Here is a 20,175-nt window from a genome sequence, read left to right on the forward strand (position 1 = left end):
TCTTTTCTTAAGATTGGGAACTATTTGAATCAGGAGCAACCTACATCTGAAATGAAGTATGTTTCAAGTCCTAAGCAGAGAAGTAGTAATAGATGTAAGTGAAAATTGCTTCCAAGTCTTAATTTTGGTCATGTGCAAATTCACTGGCAGTGTGTTAAGCTATGCTTAAGTTATGAGGGATGGCAGTTTATAAAGTGGGACCAAATTGAAGAATTGATGTGGTGAATGTATAAACAGAATGGGATAGGAACCTGGGGCTGACATGAAATGTGGTTGCCATGTGTGGATTTGCATGGAGAGTGATCTAGGCAGCCAAAGGAGCTTTGACCAGTGGCTCTGTGAGCACTGATTATCTATTCCTTCCCAGTAAGACAAGTGCCAGATCTGGTCTTTCCTGCACGGTGGTATTTAGCTCAACTCCATTTTGGTTTTGTTCTGAAGGCAAAGTCGTGATGAGTTCATGTTCATGCACAAACAACAAAAAAAATTAATGCATGCAGCATTCATTTAATGGCTTTTACATGACAGCCTTGACAGAAGAGACTTAACAAGAACTGCACTAAAAAAGCTGAAAGCTCAGAGGAATGGGTTTGCTGAGGACACTGGCCTTTAGACTGTAAACCCAACAGGCATTCAGCTCTTAAACAGTTGAAAGCAAACATAATCTGTCATACAAAACCATCAGGATGACTTTCAGGAATATGTTGTGTGTCATTAATCTTTTACTGTAGTTGAATGTGAAGCCAGAACAAGCAATCATATGTCTACTTCTCTCTATAGTTTTTTGGAGTTGTATGTAAAGAAATTGGATTGAACCAACAAATGCAAGAGTCTCCATAAAAAGATGAATTTTAAGTAGATCTTAATAAATCTATAGTAGATCTTACAGAAAAGTAAATTTAAATTCTTCAGTTGCTTCTTTGTTACAGACACTTGCAGATTAATGTTGTATCGTAGCATCAAGGTATGGGAGTTCTATCATGTTCAGGAAGTTGTAGTCCTGAATAAATAAAAAACTTCTCTCCTTCACTTGATGTAGCCAGCAAGCAAGCCAGTCTCCATGTCAGGCTCTTTTAATCATTACAAGTTTTGTTAAGGAAGACATAATTACAGCAATGACAGTTAATAATTCGTTCTTGAAAACCTTGGAGTCAAGTGAATTTGATTTGGGTGATAAAGAGATGACAGTGTAATGAAGCTCCTTCTGCAAAAGCTAAGACAGCAGTGATTCAGAGGGTAAATGGGTATTACTGCTTTTTACTTATGTGTGGGAGTGATTTTAACAAGATGTAATTTAGCTGTATTAGTATTTCTTCACAAGCATTATAATTAGTGATACCCTAGGTCACAAATCTGTTTTATTGGGATGTATGGATCCTACTCTGGTATGACCTACCTGGAAGACATAGGCTGTTCATTTCTGCATCTTAACTTAGATTCAAGTTCATAAAAACTGCAGGTACAGAAATAGATTTATTTACAAATAATAAATTCATGATTGAGAATTAAGAATCTCTTCCAGTGTCCATCACTGGCATAAAGAGATGTTCCACACAGTATTATTGTATTCTTAGAAAGATGCTACAGCTAATACAATCTAACCAAGAAATAAACACACATGCCTACATGATGGTGTGAATGTCATTTGGTTTCCTCAACATATTCTTTAAGATAGACTTTTCTATTGGCTTTGACCCTTTCTTTTTCAAGAACTGTTTATAAGTGAGATAATTTGGGAAATAAGGGGAAAAATCAAGCATATTGCTGCAGTGAAGTTGTACACACACTTCATTTTACAACTGTCAGCAGGGATTTTACACAGGGATGAGGTAAATTTAGATCTCTACTCTGTGAGCTGAGGGGAAGAAATAAATGACAGCTATTTTAAAAGGAAATTGAAGAGGGCACCTCAGAGAATATTGTAGTGTGATGAGGCTAATTTCCTTCCCTTTGGAGTTTGTTTATAAAGTGCTAGTTTTAATTTTCAGGGAGTCTGAAATCAAACCACAGGAGAGATTCACATCTGACATGGAACTTGTGCTTTAAATGACCACATAGCTGCAGGAAGTGTGCTGAATTGAAAGGCAGCTATGACACTCTAAATGCAGACTGACCATTACAGACCTGCAGCCCTAGTTCTAAGGCACAGGATAGACCTGCTGGGTTTAGAAGGTTAAATGATTTATTTTGAGAACTGTTATACCCCCCATTGTACCCAGGGTGCTCAGTGCTGGTAGAGCAGGGCAGCTGGAGAGCAGCAGTATCCAGCCCTTTCCTTGTAGCAATGAAAAGCAAAATAGATCTCCTGTGTAAGGAGAGCTGAGGAATAAGACAAATTCCTGAATGTGTTGTACATGAGGAGAGGATCTTCAACAGTTCCTTGAATCTCAGTTGGCCATTTAGCAAGCAGAGGCAAAGCTTGAAGTGCTCCCTGTACCTTGTACACATCTACACACCTCAGTGCATGTGAAATGCTTCCCTTCCCTCAGCTACAATTCCCAAGTGGAAAATAGTATTTTTCTTTATACTTTTAACCTGCTAACTAATTCATAAATGTGTGGGAGATGGGGAGGGGAGTTACTGCAGCTGAAATTTGTGTTTTAGCACCATAGTGAAGCCAGGAGGGAAAGTCTGGAAGGAGCACCAAATCCTTGACTTGTTGAAATTGGTTGAAGCTTTCCCATTAACTTTAACATGGCAGGCTGCCACTGAGGATAGGGTCTCAGTGAGAAGATACATGCTTTTTATTGCGAGGGCTTGTCAACATTTACTCACACATTTCAGAATTATTCATGTTTTATTCTGTGAATTGCTCATGCTTTACCTGCAAATTTACTTGTAAGTAGCCTTGAGTAATGGTTACAGGTCATTCTAGTTGAGATCAGCATTGGTACCTGTTAATCTGCAGAGACATTGAAGTTTATTCTCACTGTCTGTGATGACCAAAAAAATCACCATGACCTTCCAGGTCTGTCTTGCAGCTACAGCTTTGGCATCCATTGAAATGCATTAATTATTCTCACTCAGCAATACATGTGTTGAGTGGACGCATAAGCGCATTACATTGAGTAACTCAGCAATTCCTGCTGAAGCTCTGGGGCTGCTTGGCTCCTCCATCAGCATTTCAGCCTGCATCTGTCAAAGCATGTTTGTACATTCAGACACTTAACATGCTGTAGTAGTGCTGCAGAAAGGAAAGGTCAAAACTGTTTTAAGTCATTAAGGTTAGTGGCACAGATGTTTAGTGTGAAGATTCAACTCCTTTTTTCACTGAAACTGTTTCAAAAAATTGTTCATAGCAGCATTGCAGTTAGTGACTTTGTGATTAGTGACAGCTGTCAAAATTATAAAAAGAGTTTTTGGAAAGTAGCAGTATATGAATTTCTGGAAGGTTGAACTAGAAGTTCTCAACACAGTTGAGCTCAGTTTTCTAGGCCTTGTTAAGAATTGTGTCTCCTCTAGCCCAAATTTAGCTGTGGAAGAATTGTGTGTAACCTATTGTCATCACCAAAATGGTCACTGTACTCTTCAGAGAGAACTGGCCAGTACCCAGGATAACTCTTCATAGCTGCTTTCACTACTTAGGTGCCTCCAAGTGTGTTCATCTCTCTCTGATGCCTGAAGCAAGATGCTCAGGTTGGAGAAGGCAACCTCTTAGTGTTTATTGTGTATTAATATAAATCCTGTGCCTGATGGATGTTGGAAGTAGGTAGGTTGATAAATTTGGGTATATCCCAGAGAGTAACTGCTCTGTTCATTGGTGTTAACTGAAAACAATACCTGTACACCTATACATTGGAGAGATTTTGGATAGTTAGCTTTTCAAAAACCATCACTTGTGTATATAAAAGTGCTCAGCAAGCAATTCACAGTATCCCAGAATGGGGCATCCAAAATAAATGGTTCACTTGCACTCTAAAGGTGCTTATTTCTTCTCTCCATTTGTCTATAAAGGGTGATGGAGAGTTGATATTGCTGCTTCCTAGGCAAATTCCTTAGTAGCAGAAATCCCCACATAAGCCAGCAGCCTTTCTCCTGAGCAACTGAATCTTTCTAATAAAACGAGTACTACCTCTTCATAAATATATAAGTCAAAGTAATAATGAACATCAGCTCTTAAAGAAAAAATCCATTAAACTGAATCATTTAATCAAATAATTAGTGAGGAATTAAAGCATCACCACAATGTAATTTTAAAATAAAAATATCTTAATTTTTTGTTGAGGCAAATCTATATATTATATACATTTGAAGTTGATCTGAGAGTGTTTATAATTCATTTTGTGAAACTTTTTTCCAAAGAATTTTGAGAGTTAAACTGGACATTTTAATTATAGATGGTGTAAAGAATACCAGTGGAGTTCATGGGATCTACTCATTGCAGAGACAATAGTTCTGCATGCAAAAAAGGTGTGTTGCTGTTGGGATGCTAACTTTTAAATTCATAGTTTGTATGAATTTCATAAACCACATAAAAATGTTGTGCAGTGACAACATTAAAAATATTTTAAATTGCTACATATTCTCTTTGTGTATACAGCCAAGAGTGATTCTCTATTTCAAAATATGTAATTGAAGTATCAACTTGTAATATTTATTATGTTCTCCAGCCTCGCTTAAGAAATTTTAGCTACCCTAGAACTAAAATTACACATCTATTACTCAGTGTTACTGAGTTATAAGTTACACTTATTACAGTGTTATGTTATGCTGTATCTTATTATTTCAGGTCATGGCTAAAATTTCAGTTAGTGTTCTCTGGGGCTTTGGTCAGAAAATTCCCAAATTTAGACTAGAAGCTCATGAGGGTGTTGGAAAGTTTGAAGGTAAAAAAAATATGAATGGTGGTGTTGGGGAAGAGGGGAGTAGTTAAAGCTTTACTTAGGTATTTATGAAACATGATTTCACATGTCTAGAAAGACAAACATTATAATTCAGTGGTCCTTCCGAAAAAAGCTAAAAGGATTTGAAAGTCTTTGAGCTCTAGGGGATCATGACAGACCTGAACTCTATATGAAGGCATATATGATGCTTTCAGAATAACGAGTTTTGACCTTCAGGTCCAAAAACTTGTTACCCTTAATGGAAGGGGGGGCACAACATACAACTCAGAACTTTTATTCTGGAATCTGAATATGGAAAGTTGCATTTATAAGACTGTCTTCTTTACAATTCTGTGAATTCAAATTATTTGGTTTTATAGGACTTGGAGGAAACTAGAAAGAGCTGTTAAGATGTGAATAACATAAAATGGCATAAAACTGAAATTCCATCAATTTTTGTATGCTTATGCTCTAATATTTTTTCTCCAATGTTGTCACATTAAACTCTCCATCTCACAGTGCTGCTTTGGCATTTCAGTGTACCCCTGTCTGTCCTACCTAAAATTTCTTGCTCATTTGGTTCCTCTCCTAATTCTTTGCTTCTAGCAGATAAAAAAAGCCATTTTCCAACACTGGTATTTTGTCCATGATTTAGATTTCCAGTCTGCATTGTCAGAGAAGAAGTTGTGTATATGTAGTTGGAAGAGAATAAGAATCACCTGTTCATCTAGTCTTACAAACAAATAAAAATGTCCCACATTACCTCCTTCAGGATACTTTCTTTGATTTTTAACTTTGCTTGTATTTTGCCTTGCTTGTATTCATTTGTGAATTAATGAGAAGTTAAAATACTTTTGTTGCAAAATAATTTCTTAAATGACAGAAATATTGAGCAAGATTAAGATGTTTTAATCTTTCTCCTGTCTGTATGAGTAAATAGGTAGACTTGTCACTAGAGATCTAAAGCCAATGACACAGGAGATAGGAGAGAATATGTTACATTATATATCATGGGTGAACTGGAGCTCCAAAGAGTTTCTACACTTTGCAGGCTACAGAGATGGAGATTGAAGTGGGATACTCAGCAGAACCACAGAGATTTTTAGAAATGACAGCCCAGATATTTTATTTTAATTGATTTAAATTTTCTAAGTCCCATTGAAAAATTAGCATGCCATGAAATGAAGGTTCACATATGTCTAGTAGTTATTCCAAGGAACAAACTCAGGGTGGGAGAAGTTCTGCAGAGCAGAAGCTCTCATTCCTGCTCAGCTGCACAGACACAGTGGGACTGGAACTAGGACTGCCAGGAGAGATATGAAGGCAATGAACCTCTGCAGAGGGATTTGTTCCTGGATCCTTTTGCTGGATTCACTTCATTGTGCTGCATCCTGCTCCTCTTACCTTCCAGTCTCAAGAATGCTGTTTAGCAACATTAGCATCTTGAACAAGCACATGGGCTTTTTTAATGGCATGATGAGAATATCACCCCAGAATAACCCTTTTCTTACACCCAGTGGGACTTGCTTGCAAGAATAGTCTCCTGATTACTTCAGCACTAGAACCAAGAGAAATGGTATCATCTAGGTTCTATACCAAAATGTGCAATACAGGATCATGTCTTTTTTCCTTATGAGTTTAGTTTGAGTACAAATCATATTGATTGTTTTGATTTTCATTACTTTCCATAAGTATTGCTGGCAAAGATAAATGTTTTGCTTGGGTTATGCATTGAAATCTGTGATATTTAAGAGCAATATTGATCTATAAATATCCTAAATGCATAAGCATATTGATTAAGCAATTCTTTATTCCTGTGTCTGCATAAATTAACTTTAAGCAGCATGGTTAATGCATTTCCAGAGAAATTCATACTTTACTTTGGGTTCATTTACAAAGATTTAAAAGTTAAAGGCAGTGTGTGTCAAAAATTTTGCTGCATGCATTTAGGTATGCTAAATGCATAGGATCAGAATATGTCTGATTGTTTTCTTTCTTACTTTTTTAAATTGTATTTTCTGTGGCTTTGTTTTTCTTTTCCATGCTGTGCAGAATGGGTTGCTTGTGTGAGGTCCAATTACCTGGTGTTGTGCTACCTGCATGATGTGAAGAATATCCTGCAGCTTCATGACCTAGCCACTGGTGCTCATCTCAAGACTTTTCCCCTAGAAGTTGGTAGTATTGTGGGATATAGTGGCCAGAAGAAGGACACTGAAATATTCTACCAGTTTACTTCCTTTTTATCTCCAGGTAAGGTTTGTTTTCCCTCATGTTATTGTTCCTTTTCCCGAGAACAGTGCCTTTCTCAGTTTTTGTAGTTTTCACCCATATTAGCAGTGATTGTGCACATAAAAATGCATCAGTCTTTGATCCATCAAGCCTAAATAATGTGACTGCTAGTATTTGAGAAACCTTCATTAAGACTAAACACTGACTTGTACTGGAGATAAAATTGTAGCATTCTCACAGTTCTTGCTTCATACATCAAGACAGAAGGTGAAAACCTCAGTAAAAGATAATTGTTAATGTGTTTAATGTGATTTTTAGAGTTTTAGAGAACATTAATAAAAGTCACAGAAATTGCTCTCTGATAGTTTTATGATCCTTATTTGAGCATCCTTACTGTCTGTCCTTACAGTTGTTGGTGTTGTTGGATTGCTGTAGGAATCATCTTTGTATAGTCCTGCAAAGGTGGAGCTGTCCAAAGCATTACATAATACAGGTGTGGCAAAACAGTAAATATTCTTGGATTTTGCATAGGAAGGGAGTTTCTACACAATTGTCAATCTAGTACATTACAAGAAAATGTATTTACTGTTCACTCTTTTTTTTTTCTTTCTTTATGGCCCAAACAATCAATACCTCATACAACACAGGATTCAAATATGAAGGGGCAGATCGGTTTCGGCATCTTTATCTCCTTCCAAGGTTTTGTATCAAAAAGGGATAAATAATGTGCTTATAGCATCTGACCTGTGTTTTTGCTTGTTTCAGTTAGAGCACAGCAACACTACATTGCAAAATGGCTGTAAAATACTTCAGATGTTTGCTGGTTTTGCTAGAAAGGATTATGTCAAATTATCAAAATTATGTTTTGATCTTAACAGATAAGAAGTGTATGAATTGCCTATTGTCTTACTGTTTACATAAACAGAAATATTATCTATTTTCAATTCCTCTTTTAAACAACATTCAGATTGTTGCAGCCACTGGAGCTGGAGAGTAGCTTGAGGACACTCTTGCATTTATCTCTAACTTTGTCCGTCCAGCTTGGTGGTTTATCTCTAACTTTGTCCAGCTTGACTTGCCCACACTGTGGGCAGAAGTTGCCAGTTTTACAGGCCTGCCCCATTCATCTCAGTTGATCCAACAGAGTCTCTGCAGCTGCTAAAAATGTGTAGGGGAAGAGCCCAGACCTGATTTAGCCTTTAGGCTTTCCAGCTGGCCAGCAATAGTTTCTCTCACTGCCTGCTGGTTGCTTAGGTTATTTTTCTCCTTTTCACTGATTTCCTTAGCATCTACAAAGAATTCACTATGGCATTGCTCTGTTAACTGGGGCAGAGTGACCTGGAATCTGGAAGAAAAAGGGGAGGTAAGAAATGTGGGTAGGCTGTATGAGGATAAGGAAAGAATGAGAAAAGCAAATCAGAGAGGTAATTTTTAGGTAGGTTTATTTTAGTTTGTGTGCAACCTCTGTTCACCTCATCAGTGGAATAATCATACAAAAGATATGGGGCTGATCCTTGGTTAACATAAATATTCCTACTTTACTATCAATATAATTTGCACCTGTATTAGGTTGGACTATTTTTTTTCTTCTAATGAGAAGCAAATTAACATACTCATGTTTAATACCAGCAACAAAAGTAATAATAACCATACATATGAAATAATGAGTAAAGGAGTTCTAAACCCATATATGCTGACACCATAAAATAATTTCTGTTATTCCCTGAAAAATATGGCTATCCCTGCTGTCCACTCTGGTATGATGCTTCAGTGACCACTGGCATTTTACATTTATTTAGTACCCAGCAAAACAGTTAAAAATATTACAATGTTTTTTTATATTAACTGCTGTGACACTAAAAATAAAGCAGAACAAGAGATGCAGTAGCAGGGGTTGAATTGCATGTTAGTGTAACATAAGGTTGATTTGCTCTGGAATGCAGTCTGTGACTGTGCTTATTCTTCATCATGTGGTTTGCTAAGACGTGGGAATTGTGCCTGCTCTGTGTGCAGTGTTTGCCAGTACATTGCCCAGCTTGGGCAGCTGCCTGTGTGTCAAACAGCTGCTCTGCTGTTGCTGACTGGAGAGCTTTACACTGAACTTCCATATGATTTTCTGGATCCTGATCTTTAAGGGAAATGCTGCCTTAATGCTGATTTGGACCTATCAACTTGATTAGGCTTGCTAATCATTTTGTGATAAATAAAAAAAAAATCCCAGCAGACTATGGTAGTTCTACTTTTAGTCCCTTGTCAATTCACTGTTATGGAAAAAAGCTTTATCAATTGCTAGAAATGTTTGTTTACATCTGCATTTGTTTACCAATCTCTATCTTCCTGATTTTCCAGTCTGTAAAACTAACTTAAAGAGGCAATTCCCTGGTATCAGATAAGTTGCCTCATTATTTCATGCTTTAGTCTGTCTGAATTTTATAGTTATAACCTCTGTAGTAATTACTTCTGTTTCCTGAATGTATCACACACAATATAATACACAGAATACATCAGGATTTCAATCAAGTCCTGTCCACCTTGGTTAAATTTATTACATTGAGGATCCCAGTAGAATGCTTACTGCCATACCTTTGGCTGTTCTTTTCCCTCATATATGTTCCAAATTTTGCAGCGACCAGCTTGTTGTAAAGAAGAAAGAATAATTAACACTCAAGTTAGTTTATGTATTACATGTATCTGTAGTACAGGCATGAATATTAGGATTTTTTAGTATGTTAACCAGTATGAGGATGCAAACATGATAGTCACGTTGTATGACACATACTCAAATGTTATGAGGGTTGAATGACAGGAAATATGTTTTATAGTTTAAATTATTCTTGGTTAATTGCACATCTGTGTAGTGTCTAGATACTGCATTCCCTATGATTTGGCCTCTGCTGCAACCTAGAAGTTCTTTACTATTTATAGACATAAGTTTTCTCATGGACACAATCCTTTGGAAATCATATATACAACTCAAGTGAAGTTGTCTTCAAACTTGCAGGATCAAGTTGTAAGAAAAGCTACTCAAGACCGGATTTTGTTCAGTTCCATAGGTAACCTGTGCCTGTCTGCCACAATTTCAAGTGGATGTTTAGCTCTTTCTGTTATCTGGGCCATTTGAATTTTAATTTCAAATATTTTACCATAAGGTGAAAATTGTTGACCTGAGTGAAATTCTTGATACATTTATTCTCAGTCTGGTGGATGTAAAAGTGAGTGGTTTAAATTTGACTTTACATCTCTTTCTTCTAACATTATTGTTCTTAATAAGTCCTTTCTAACTTGATGTGAATGGTTTTTTCCCCTATTTTGCTTAAGCCCCCCTGGCTTTGTGTGAGCGGTGAGAATTACTCTTTCTGCACAGAAAGCCTTTGCACCCTCCCTAGATGAAATGCATATATGTAAGTGTTAAATTGTGTAATAAATGAAAAAATGTGTCCAAAACTACTGATTTTCACCTTGCTGAGTTACCTTTCCCATTCATGACTCCATCACAGTGCCTAAACTGGCATCTTTTTAATGATGGATGTATACTAAGCTGACAAGCTTGCGTTGTATTCTGTATTTTAGGTATTATATATCACTGTGATCTGACCAAAGAGGAACTGGAGCCAAGAGTTTTCCGAGAAGTGACTGTTAAAGGATTTGATCCTTCAGTTTACCAGACAATTCAGGTAATAAACATGAACCCTGCTGTCTTGCTCTAATCACCTATGCAAGAGCTCAAGACAGCTGGACTTAGCTGTTGGTGAGGAGGTTTGCATTAGAACTATGCTTTGGTTTTGAATTGAAATACTATTGTATTCAATACAAGTATCTCAGTATGGAGACTCCTTTGGAGGTGCCTATTACACATAATGAAGGTATATAAGAATTAGCTAAATTTAAGGTTTATAAAGGTAAGAGAAATTATTTCAGTGGAAAACAGTGTAAGCTACAGATTATATGGAACAGGTTCAGGAAAATACAGGGTTCTTCATAGACAACAGCTTTGACCTCATAACAATTATTGTTACTGAAAAGATTGTACAAAATATACATTTTAAGTAGTAAATGATCTTTTCACTAAACACAGCTTTGGTAAGGTGCTGATAAAGTACTATGCCCAGATCAGGACTTTTAAGACAGTTATGGAACTTGTAGAGTTCATGGAAATTCATTGAAATTGTAGAATTATTTAGGTTGAAAAAGACCTTTTAAGAGCAAATCCAACCATAAATCTGTTATTGCCAAGTCCATCACTAAATGTGTCACTAAGTGCCCATCTGTTTGTCTTTTAAAAACATCCAGGGATAGTGACTCAACTGAAATCATTAGGGATCTAGAAAAACAGTCATTATATTGTGATGCTTAGCATATTTAAGACCTGCAATATATAGAATAAATATTGGAGGGTGGATTCATTTTTTTATATGTAGGATGTTTCCATCTTCTGGCCAAGAGTAAGAATGGAATAGGGGCTTTTTCTTTCTATAGACAAAGGTGTAACAAAATCTAGTGCCAAAAGTGGAACTTGAATAAGCCTAGCCTGCAAAAAGGTGAAATTGTGTAGAAGTTAAGCAACATAAAGCCATGTGACAGCATGACTTGGAGTCTTTGAAAATAGATTAGATACTTCTTTTAATATCTTGTTTTTAATTTTGCCTCTGACACATGCCAAGGCACATTCTCTAAAAGCGTAAAGGCAGTAGTATGTGTACATGAGGTGGTTGTAAACAGCCCCATCTGTTTGTCTCTACATCTCCAGACAGAAATAAGAGTGTGGTAGAGAACAATTTGCTGGAAATGTTCTCACAGAGAATGCATTTCTGCTGCTTCACTCAAATTCATTAAGGATCTTCCTCGGGATAACTTTAGGGCAAGAGTGAGCTGGATCAGAAAAAGAAAACTGCATTCCCTTTAGGAAAGAACTTGGTACAATTGTAATGCTGCCATCAAACCCAGAAGGATAATAATGAAACACAAATACCCATGTAATTAAAAAGGGTATAGAACAGGTAAATTAGAAATAATGTATTCTTCTAGTAAATCAAATTTTATATAATAAATGTCTGCAAAAATAAAATCTCGTTTTACACTTAAATCAGTTGCATGCTAAATTAAGGTAAAGTAGAACAGTAATACAAATCATTTCAAGGAGGAAGCATGCTGTTGCTGTGCCCTTGGAAACCTTCACTTTGTAAAGCACTGGCAGAGATTCACTGCTAGGCTGTAATGTGATGGAAGTCAGTATCACTGCTTCTGGTTTTCTCCTTACTTGGCTTCTGCTCCGTTCCAGCCCTAGGGAGATGTGACCTGTGTAGTTACACTGGGATCAGTGCTTATGAAGAGCACTTTTGGCTCACCAGTCATCCAGTTTTGCCTTATACCAAGAAATTATCTCAGTATGGCAACCTCTTGGAAATTAGTTTTGGTATGTTTCATTCAGATCCATGGAGAAATCTCAGCTGAGCTGTGGAAAAGGCTGTTTGCCAAGGCCAGGGCTGGGACTGCCTGCTCAAGTTTGTAGTGACTGAGCCTGTCAGTGCTGCACAGGTCAGATGGACTCCAGCCTTTGTTTCCATTTGTGTGGTCCCACTTAGAGCCTTGATGGTGCTTCTGCTTGGAGGAGGGAAAGGGGATGGAGGGGTATCAAAGCAGGGTATAAAAGGCTGTCAACCTAAATGAATACACAGTGATTTCAAAACACAGGCAGCATTGCAGGGAACTATGAAAAAAATCTAAAATAAGAATACAAGAAATATACTGAAAGTAGGCAAACCCTGATTATTAAAGGAGAATGAACAATGCTGTATAATCTATTTAATAATTGTAATTTCCATCAGAATTTTGAAGTAGTAAAGGATAATGTTGCTGGCTGTCCTAATCCATGTCCTCAATGAAAGGCAGGTCTCCTGCCAAGGTTCTTTCTTTTTTCTCATATACCTGAAGAAATGCCTACTAATACCAGCAATCTTCCCAGCTTTGCTGTGCAGCATGTATGAAACTGTAATGAGTTATTCTTTAAAAGTCTTTGAATATAACAGGGTCAAAATTTGAACTGAAATGTAAGGTGTCGTGTATATGGAGCATGAATTAATGGCAATTGGAATTGGAATTAATGGCAATTGGAAAATTGCCACAGTGCCTGTTTTTTGGTCTTTCAAATCCAATCTACAGTGTTTGGTATATGTTGCAAAGTGCAAGGGTAGACTAGTAATAAAATTTACTACACTAAGAAAATTTGTGGTAGAGCTGCTGTGTTTTTTGTACCTAGGGCTAAGATCTTACCCTTTGCCAGCCCAAACTAAGAACAAATTAGCCAGCTTGCACTGAAGGGAGAGCTGTTTCCACACCTGACTTTTGCACCAGGGTAGGAGCATGTTTGTAAGTTATTGGCTCCATGTGACACCCTGCAAGTACAGTCTAGTTTATTGTGCTGTAGCTTGTATTTATGTCCTTACCTTGAAAGACTCTGTGACCTTCATGGCAAAGTCAAAATGTTTAAAATGCTTGCCACACATAAAAAATTTATCCTGGCTGCTTTTGTTAAATGACAAATTAAGTTGTATTAATTACTCTTCCTCTGCCAAGCACTTCTTAAATTTGTTTTTTCTTCCCTGTGTACTTCCATCTATCACAATGACAGACTTTTCCAGGAAATAGCCTGGGATGGGCTTTACAGAAGGAAAAAACACTTTTATAGGAGCTTAAAAACAGCACTTGCCCTAAGATATTTACTGTGTTAATAACACAACTGTTGCTTTAAATAAAAGCATTTTATTTAAACAAAAGCATTTTATCTCTTTTGCCAACTATGTTCTTATATGCCTCTCCATGTTAGCACCTCACAGTGACACTTAATCATGGATAAACAGTCTTCTGGTGTGGCTCACAGCACACCTACTTTTAGGCTGATGTGTAGGCTTTTAAGTGTTAAAATTGCAGCAATAAAAATGTTGATTGGCTCCTTTTAGCATTCTTTGAATACCCTCCAGTACTTAAAATACTTTGAGGTGAACCAAAAATAGATGTTGCTATTGACAGATGCACTTTGGATTAGCTCTTGCAGAAGGTGAAATTCATAACATAACTTGGTTTTCCAACTTAGTTTGATTAAAAAAGCAGCTGCTGTTTAGATATTGCAGCACAGATGCAAGAAGCACAGGTCTTAAAAAATATATTTCTGTTTGTGCTGGAATGAATTTCCATCTTTCTTTTGCAGAAATTACTTTTGCAGGTAAAGTCATTTTCATGAGAATTTTATTCTTTTCTTGCTCACTTTCACTCCCATCCCCAAGCCATTGCAGTACTGATTTCAAGTTATGAGGCATTGATAGGGAAAATTCGTCTACAGTCATTCTCATTCCAAGTGGAACTTCACACCATACAGTTTGGCACAGTGATTAATCTCTGCTTCAGGAAAATACAACACTGAGAGATGAGTCAGGCTTGAGATTGACTGGCAGAGAAACTTGTGCACAGCACCTGCCCATGCTATTCCTGGATCTTGCTGTTGCTGGTGGTATCATTCCATGAGCATTAGATTCCCTCATTAATATAAAAATAACTGAGGAAAGCAGTGTCCTCTGAAAACTGTAGTAAGCTCAACCTGCTAAGCAATGCAAGAGCTGATACTATAATTATCTTTGTTTTTTTCAGTGTGGTTATAGAGATGGTCTTGACATAGTTGGTTTTTTTTCCCTTACTCACATATATATCATAAAGCATGGTTTGAGTTGGAAGGGATTTCAAAGATCATCTAGTTCTAACCCCACTGCCATGGGCAGAGACATCTTCCACTAGACCAGGTTGCTCAGACTCCCATCCATCCTGGCCCCAAGGATCATGTATCCACATCTTCTCTGGGCAACCTGTTCCAGTGTCTCACCACCCTCACAGTAAAGAATTTGTTCATAATTTCTCATCTACACTTTCCCTCCTGCACTTTAAGCCCATTTCCTTCTTTCTGTTGCAATATGCCCTTGAAAAAAGTTCCTCTGCAGTTCTTTTATAGGTCCCTCTTAAGTACTGGAAAGCCACAATGAGGCTACCCCAGAGCCTTCTCCTGAGCACCCCTAACTTTCTCAGGCTGTTTCATAGGAGGGGTGCTCCAGCCCTCTGATCATCTTTGTGTGTCCCCTCTGGCCTGCTCTGACATGTCATTGTCCCTGTGCTGGGCACCCCAGAGCTGGATGCAGTGCTCCAGGTGGGGCCTCACCAGAGGGGTGACGTGCTGGCCATGCTCCTGTGGATGCGCCTGGACACAGTTGGCTGTCTGAGCTGTGAGTGCACCTTGCTGGGACACTCTGAGTGTCTGGTCTGCCAACACCCCAAGTATTTCTCCTCAGGGCTACTCTCTGTCCACTTCCACCCAGCCTGTATTTGTGCTCGGGATTGTGTCAGTCCTAGTGCAGGAGTTTGCACTTGGCCTTGTTGAACTTCATGAGGTCCACACAGTCCCACCTCTCAAGCCTGCCATGGTCCCTATAGTTAACATCCCTTCCCTCCAGCATGTCGACAGCTTGGTGCCAGCAGACTTGCTGAGGATGCTCTCAATCCATTTTGCAGACAAAGGTGTTAGGCAGCACCAGCCCAAATGCCCCAGAACTGCCCCACTGACCAGAACTCGTGTGACTTTCTGTATTAATAGATCATTGTAAGTTGTAAGATCATTTAAATCTATCTGCTGAGACAAAGCACTCTCATACCAGAGAACTGAAGGCATGTACTTGCAACTGATTCTGAGCAGAGACAAATAATTTTCCCCTTTTCTACAGAAAAATAAGTAATTTTGGCATAATTTTCATCCCTCTCCTAAGAATCCATCACAACCAAAAAGGGGTTGATTTTTGAAGAGTTGGACTTTCTTCTCTCAGCATTTGGGGTTTGAATCCTGCCTTGATCTCATGGGATGGGAGGATAGCATTAATGCTTGGGGAAAACAAGTTGCTTATTGTTGTTTGTTTCTATTTTATTCCTTTTATTTCCTTGAGGTTTTGTATTGCAGTAAGGAAGAAAATGAGTTCAAGAAGCTTTGGACAATACTTCAGGCGCGTGGTGTGACTCTTGGGGATGGTCCTCTGCAGGGCTAGGAGCTGGACTCAGTGATGCTTGTGGGTCCCTTCCAACTGAGCAGATTCTGTGATTCTGTGAAATATTGGTGGGAAGAAGGAATGTGACAAACACCACAGTTTTAGTGCTTGCCACAGTATGGCAGATACCTGCTCTCTTGCAGGGGGGCAGTAAGCTCTGAGCCACTTCTTTCAGAGCTCCCAGGAAGGAGATTGAAAGCTTTGGCTCTGATCTCACCTAGTGCTTTGGCACCAAGGTACCAGTCTTGCTCTGGAGGACATCAACAAAATCCCAGTGACAACTGTGACAGCATTGGCAGGTTGCCTGTGGAATACAGTATCTTACACCCTTGGCATGTGATTGTTACAAACACCACATCAGTCTGCCATTACCTCTTCTAATTGGAGGTCAGTGAAGAAACACTGAAACACTGAAAATGTTGTGCTCTAGTTTAAAGGCCCTTGTAGTTCTTGAAAGCCAAGAGATTGTATATTAAATATGTTAAATATTTGCAGCCACATTACACTCCTTTTTAAGGGAGGAAATTGTCAGAATCAAGGACTTCACATCTAGATAGAGTATCAAGAGATGGATTTCTTATGATGACCTTAAATGCTCTTGAACTTTGAAATCCACAAGCTGGAGTAGCAGAATAGCAGTTGGCTCTACATCCATTATAATTTAAGTAGCCCCATCAAATGCAGTTCAGATATTCCTCAGGTATCTAGAGTAGGAATCACATCTTTCTATTCCAAATAAGAGGATGAAGTGATAGACTTTGCATTGCTTTCTTCACCAATCCAGTTCAAATCCTATTTTAAGGTCTAAATGTCTGGATTTGTTCTGTCCCCTTCTTATATATCCTGGGGATTGATTCATAGTTAGGAATTTGGGAGCTTTTGTTCAGCAGAATGCAGAACAATGGAAGTGTGGTTTGGGATGCAGGGGAGTGCAAAACTTCTCCTAGGAAGAATTAGTACGCTACTAACTACACAATGTGGAAATAATACTAAAATATTTTTTTAAATACTCTCTGTGTTCATATGTATTGTCATATAGGCTTTGAGATTCAATAGTTCCAAGCTTTTAATAGTAAATTATTTATTTTTCTGTTGAGTGTGTAGGGAGCTGGAGAGCTTCTGAAAATGGAAGCGTCTATAGAACTGTCATGCTCTAGACTTTATAAAAATGTTCATTTGTTTCAAGCATGCAAGAGAAGTGATTGCTCAGTAGTTTAATTAAAGCTCATTATGAAACACTGTTCCTGCACCTTACTCAGTAGGACTTTTGTTTGAACTTACAGTGGTTTGTTTTCCACTTTTCTAGTGAAGGGAGATGTTAGTTGGCTTACTTAATCCCAAGAAGCTGCATTCCACACTCTCTCAGAATTCCTTAAACACAAGGTGAAATAGCACAGACTGACAGACCTGTAAGTGTTAAACATAGTGTTTATGGTGAATTGAATTCCTCTTTGCACCCAGGAGTTTTAAACAAGAGCTTAAGGAATTGTAGTGGAGCTTAAAGGATTGCCTCACATGTCTTAAATGATTGCATTGTTGATTGTAAATAAAAAATAGTTTTGATTTTTACAGTAAATGGGAAAATACCTTTTGCTATCAAAAAGATTTAAAAAGTCATTCACTCAGACACCTTAAATAAACACATGTGTTGAGGTCTTCAGGAAGCTCAGTAGATAGATTCTTTGCTGATATAGAGATATTAAAATAATAATGTTGTAGTAAAAATACTTGGGGTTTGTCTTCCTTCTAAAAAGTCACTGAAGAATTTCTTCCCTTCTATTTTTCCTGGAACTTTCATATTCACTTCTCTCTGATTGAACTCACCTCCACTAATTAAGCATGAACACATTGCTATTTTAATTAACTCTCTTACTCACAGGGTAAATAAGAATTCAGTTTAATGTTCCTCAGTGGGAATCTACTTCCATCTTAGGCTTATCAGTGTTATTTCTCAAAGGTAGTGAATATTATTAACTTCATTCTACAGGAACAGAAACATTCAGGATGAAATTTGTCCATGGCTTCACATTGATGAGGTGTTGCTCTGGGGATATGGTTTGCTGTTCTAATGGCAGTGGTTTGCTGATCCTCAGAGTTGATTTTTCAGTGTGGATTGAAAACCTAATCAAGGTGGTTATTAAAATCTTACACAAATAGTTCAGAGAACTTCAGCATCAATAAAAAGCCCCCCTCTTGATATGTCTAATAGTAATAAAGGCTGACAGCACACAGTCTTTTCATCATTACAGTGTTTGTGTGTCTTGTATAGTACAGATTTAATGGCCAATACCATCCATGATAGAGGGTCAAACACAGAATAGTTCCACAGAAAAAAATGGACTAAAACCTCTTTAGAGCTGTTTAGTTCCTGCTTAAACCAAGTAGTCATAAAAATGGGAAATTTCAGCATAGTCCTCTACTGAAAGAAAAAAGTGATAGCTGCCCCTTTTCTCACTAAGAAGATAAATGTCAAACTTTGGCATGCCAGCATTGTTCAGAATGAGAATGCTCCTCTGCAGAATGGGAATATTTCTATCCATCTGCCCACCCATCATTTTGCCTCATGGAGCCTGGCTGGTGGGGTGGGGTCTAATTGTGATGATAATGCTGTATTGAGGACAGATTGCTCTGGGACCACAATCATTAGTTTTATTCAGCTGGCAAAAGATGATTACATGATGGCAGTTGTCATTCATCACTGGCAGAGGCCAGCATTCGAGCCACTGCCCTAGCAGGGAGACACACTGGCTGCCTTTACTGGGCCTCCTAGAAAACCAGACTTTCTTGGTTGTATTTTTCTACTAGCAGTGTCATGTAAGTGCATTTAATAGTCATTAGGTTTCCTAGGAAGGGGATTAACTCTAAGGAGGAGTTATATACCCAGGTATGTATCTGTCTGTGCCATAGAACAGTGTTTAAATTCAAACAAATTTCCAGAAGAGTAGCAACTAAAGTAATTTATTTGTTAGTGAGGCTCATATTACTTGAAAATAAAATGTTGGGCACTCTGTTAATAGGTGTTTGCACATCTGTGTTATACATATGGGCAAGTTTTTAAAATGTTTTCTTTGGTTTTAACATGTAAATGTTTAATACTTAAATTTTTAACCATTTTCTCAAGATCTGTAATGCAAGTGCTGGATTTTTTAATATATCTCTCTTCTCACCAGCTGTTCCTGTTGATTTTTGTTAAGTGTATAAACTCCCTGGATGGCCTTCACATTTCTCAGTTTCATAGTTATATGAAAAGGCAAAAGGCTGTGAGAAGGGAGGCACTTGTTCTGCTTTAGAGTCTGTCTTCTTCACTTCTGCTTTTGAAGTTTCTCTTCTTGAAATCACATAAAATCTGTGTAAGAACAATCTCAGAACTCATCTGTTGGAGTCCCAGGAGGTAGGATACTGGCTTTTCCTGCAAGAAGAAAGGAAACAACTTCTACTGCCCAACAGCTGTGCTAAACAGAAAAACCTGTAGCAGAGCTGCTGTAATAAACAAGGGGCAAAAAGGCTGGGAAAAAGAAGAAGCAACCATGGCTGAATGTGTTTGGATGTGGTGGTGACATGGGCATGACTGAGCTGTCATGGGCACTGTGGCAGGTCACCTCTGCCTGTGCCAATTCCCCAATTCCTGCCTGGTTTCTCTCTGCCTTGTGTTTAAAAGCCTTCACACTCCCTAGGCAATCTGTCCCAGGTTCTCACTGAGTTTCCTATTAAAAAGCTTTTGCAGGGAATAGGGGGACACCACCTGAAGGTCTCACCTGAATTCACTTCTTGAGCTTGAATGCATTGCTTTGTGTCCCTCACTGCCATGGAAGGCAATTGGTTCTCTTCAGGTTACAGCCAACTTCTGCAGATTTAGAGACTGTCACTGTGTGTCCCTCAATTTTATTTTCCTTTTGACTAAAACCAATCAAAACAAAAGACAAATCTGCACTCTGTTCAGTTTCTCTAGTGGATTATGTTTCCTGGCCTCCTCTCACACTGCATCCTCTTCTGGAATCTGTTTAGATGCTCAGCATATGGTGTGCCATGGTGTCAGCTGAGCACAGCAC

The 20,175-nt window shown here is 38.1% G+C and overlaps 1 protein-coding gene across 1 annotated transcript in view; it reads left to right on the forward strand.

Moving 5' to 3' along the window:
- Nucleotides 1-20,175, forward strand: part of PREP (prolyl endopeptidase) — an 85,347-nt gene that overhangs the window by 38,707 nt on the left and 26,465 nt on the right. The window contains exons 9-10 of the mRNA XM_058021255.1: nt 6,876-7,073; nt 10,623-10,726. Coding sequence (XP_057877238.1) covers nt 6,876-7,073; nt 10,623-10,726 — 302 coding nt within the window. The remainder of the gene's footprint in view (nt 1-6,875; nt 7,074-10,622; nt 10,727-20,175) is intronic.

The sequence above is a fragment of the Melospiza georgiana genome, chromosome 3, assembly GCF_028018845.1.
Source record: "Melospiza georgiana isolate bMelGeo1 chromosome 3, bMelGeo1.pri, whole genome shotgun sequence".
In the NCBI taxonomy this organism is placed as follows: domain Eukaryota; kingdom Metazoa; phylum Chordata; class Aves; order Passeriformes; family Passerellidae; genus Melospiza; species Melospiza georgiana.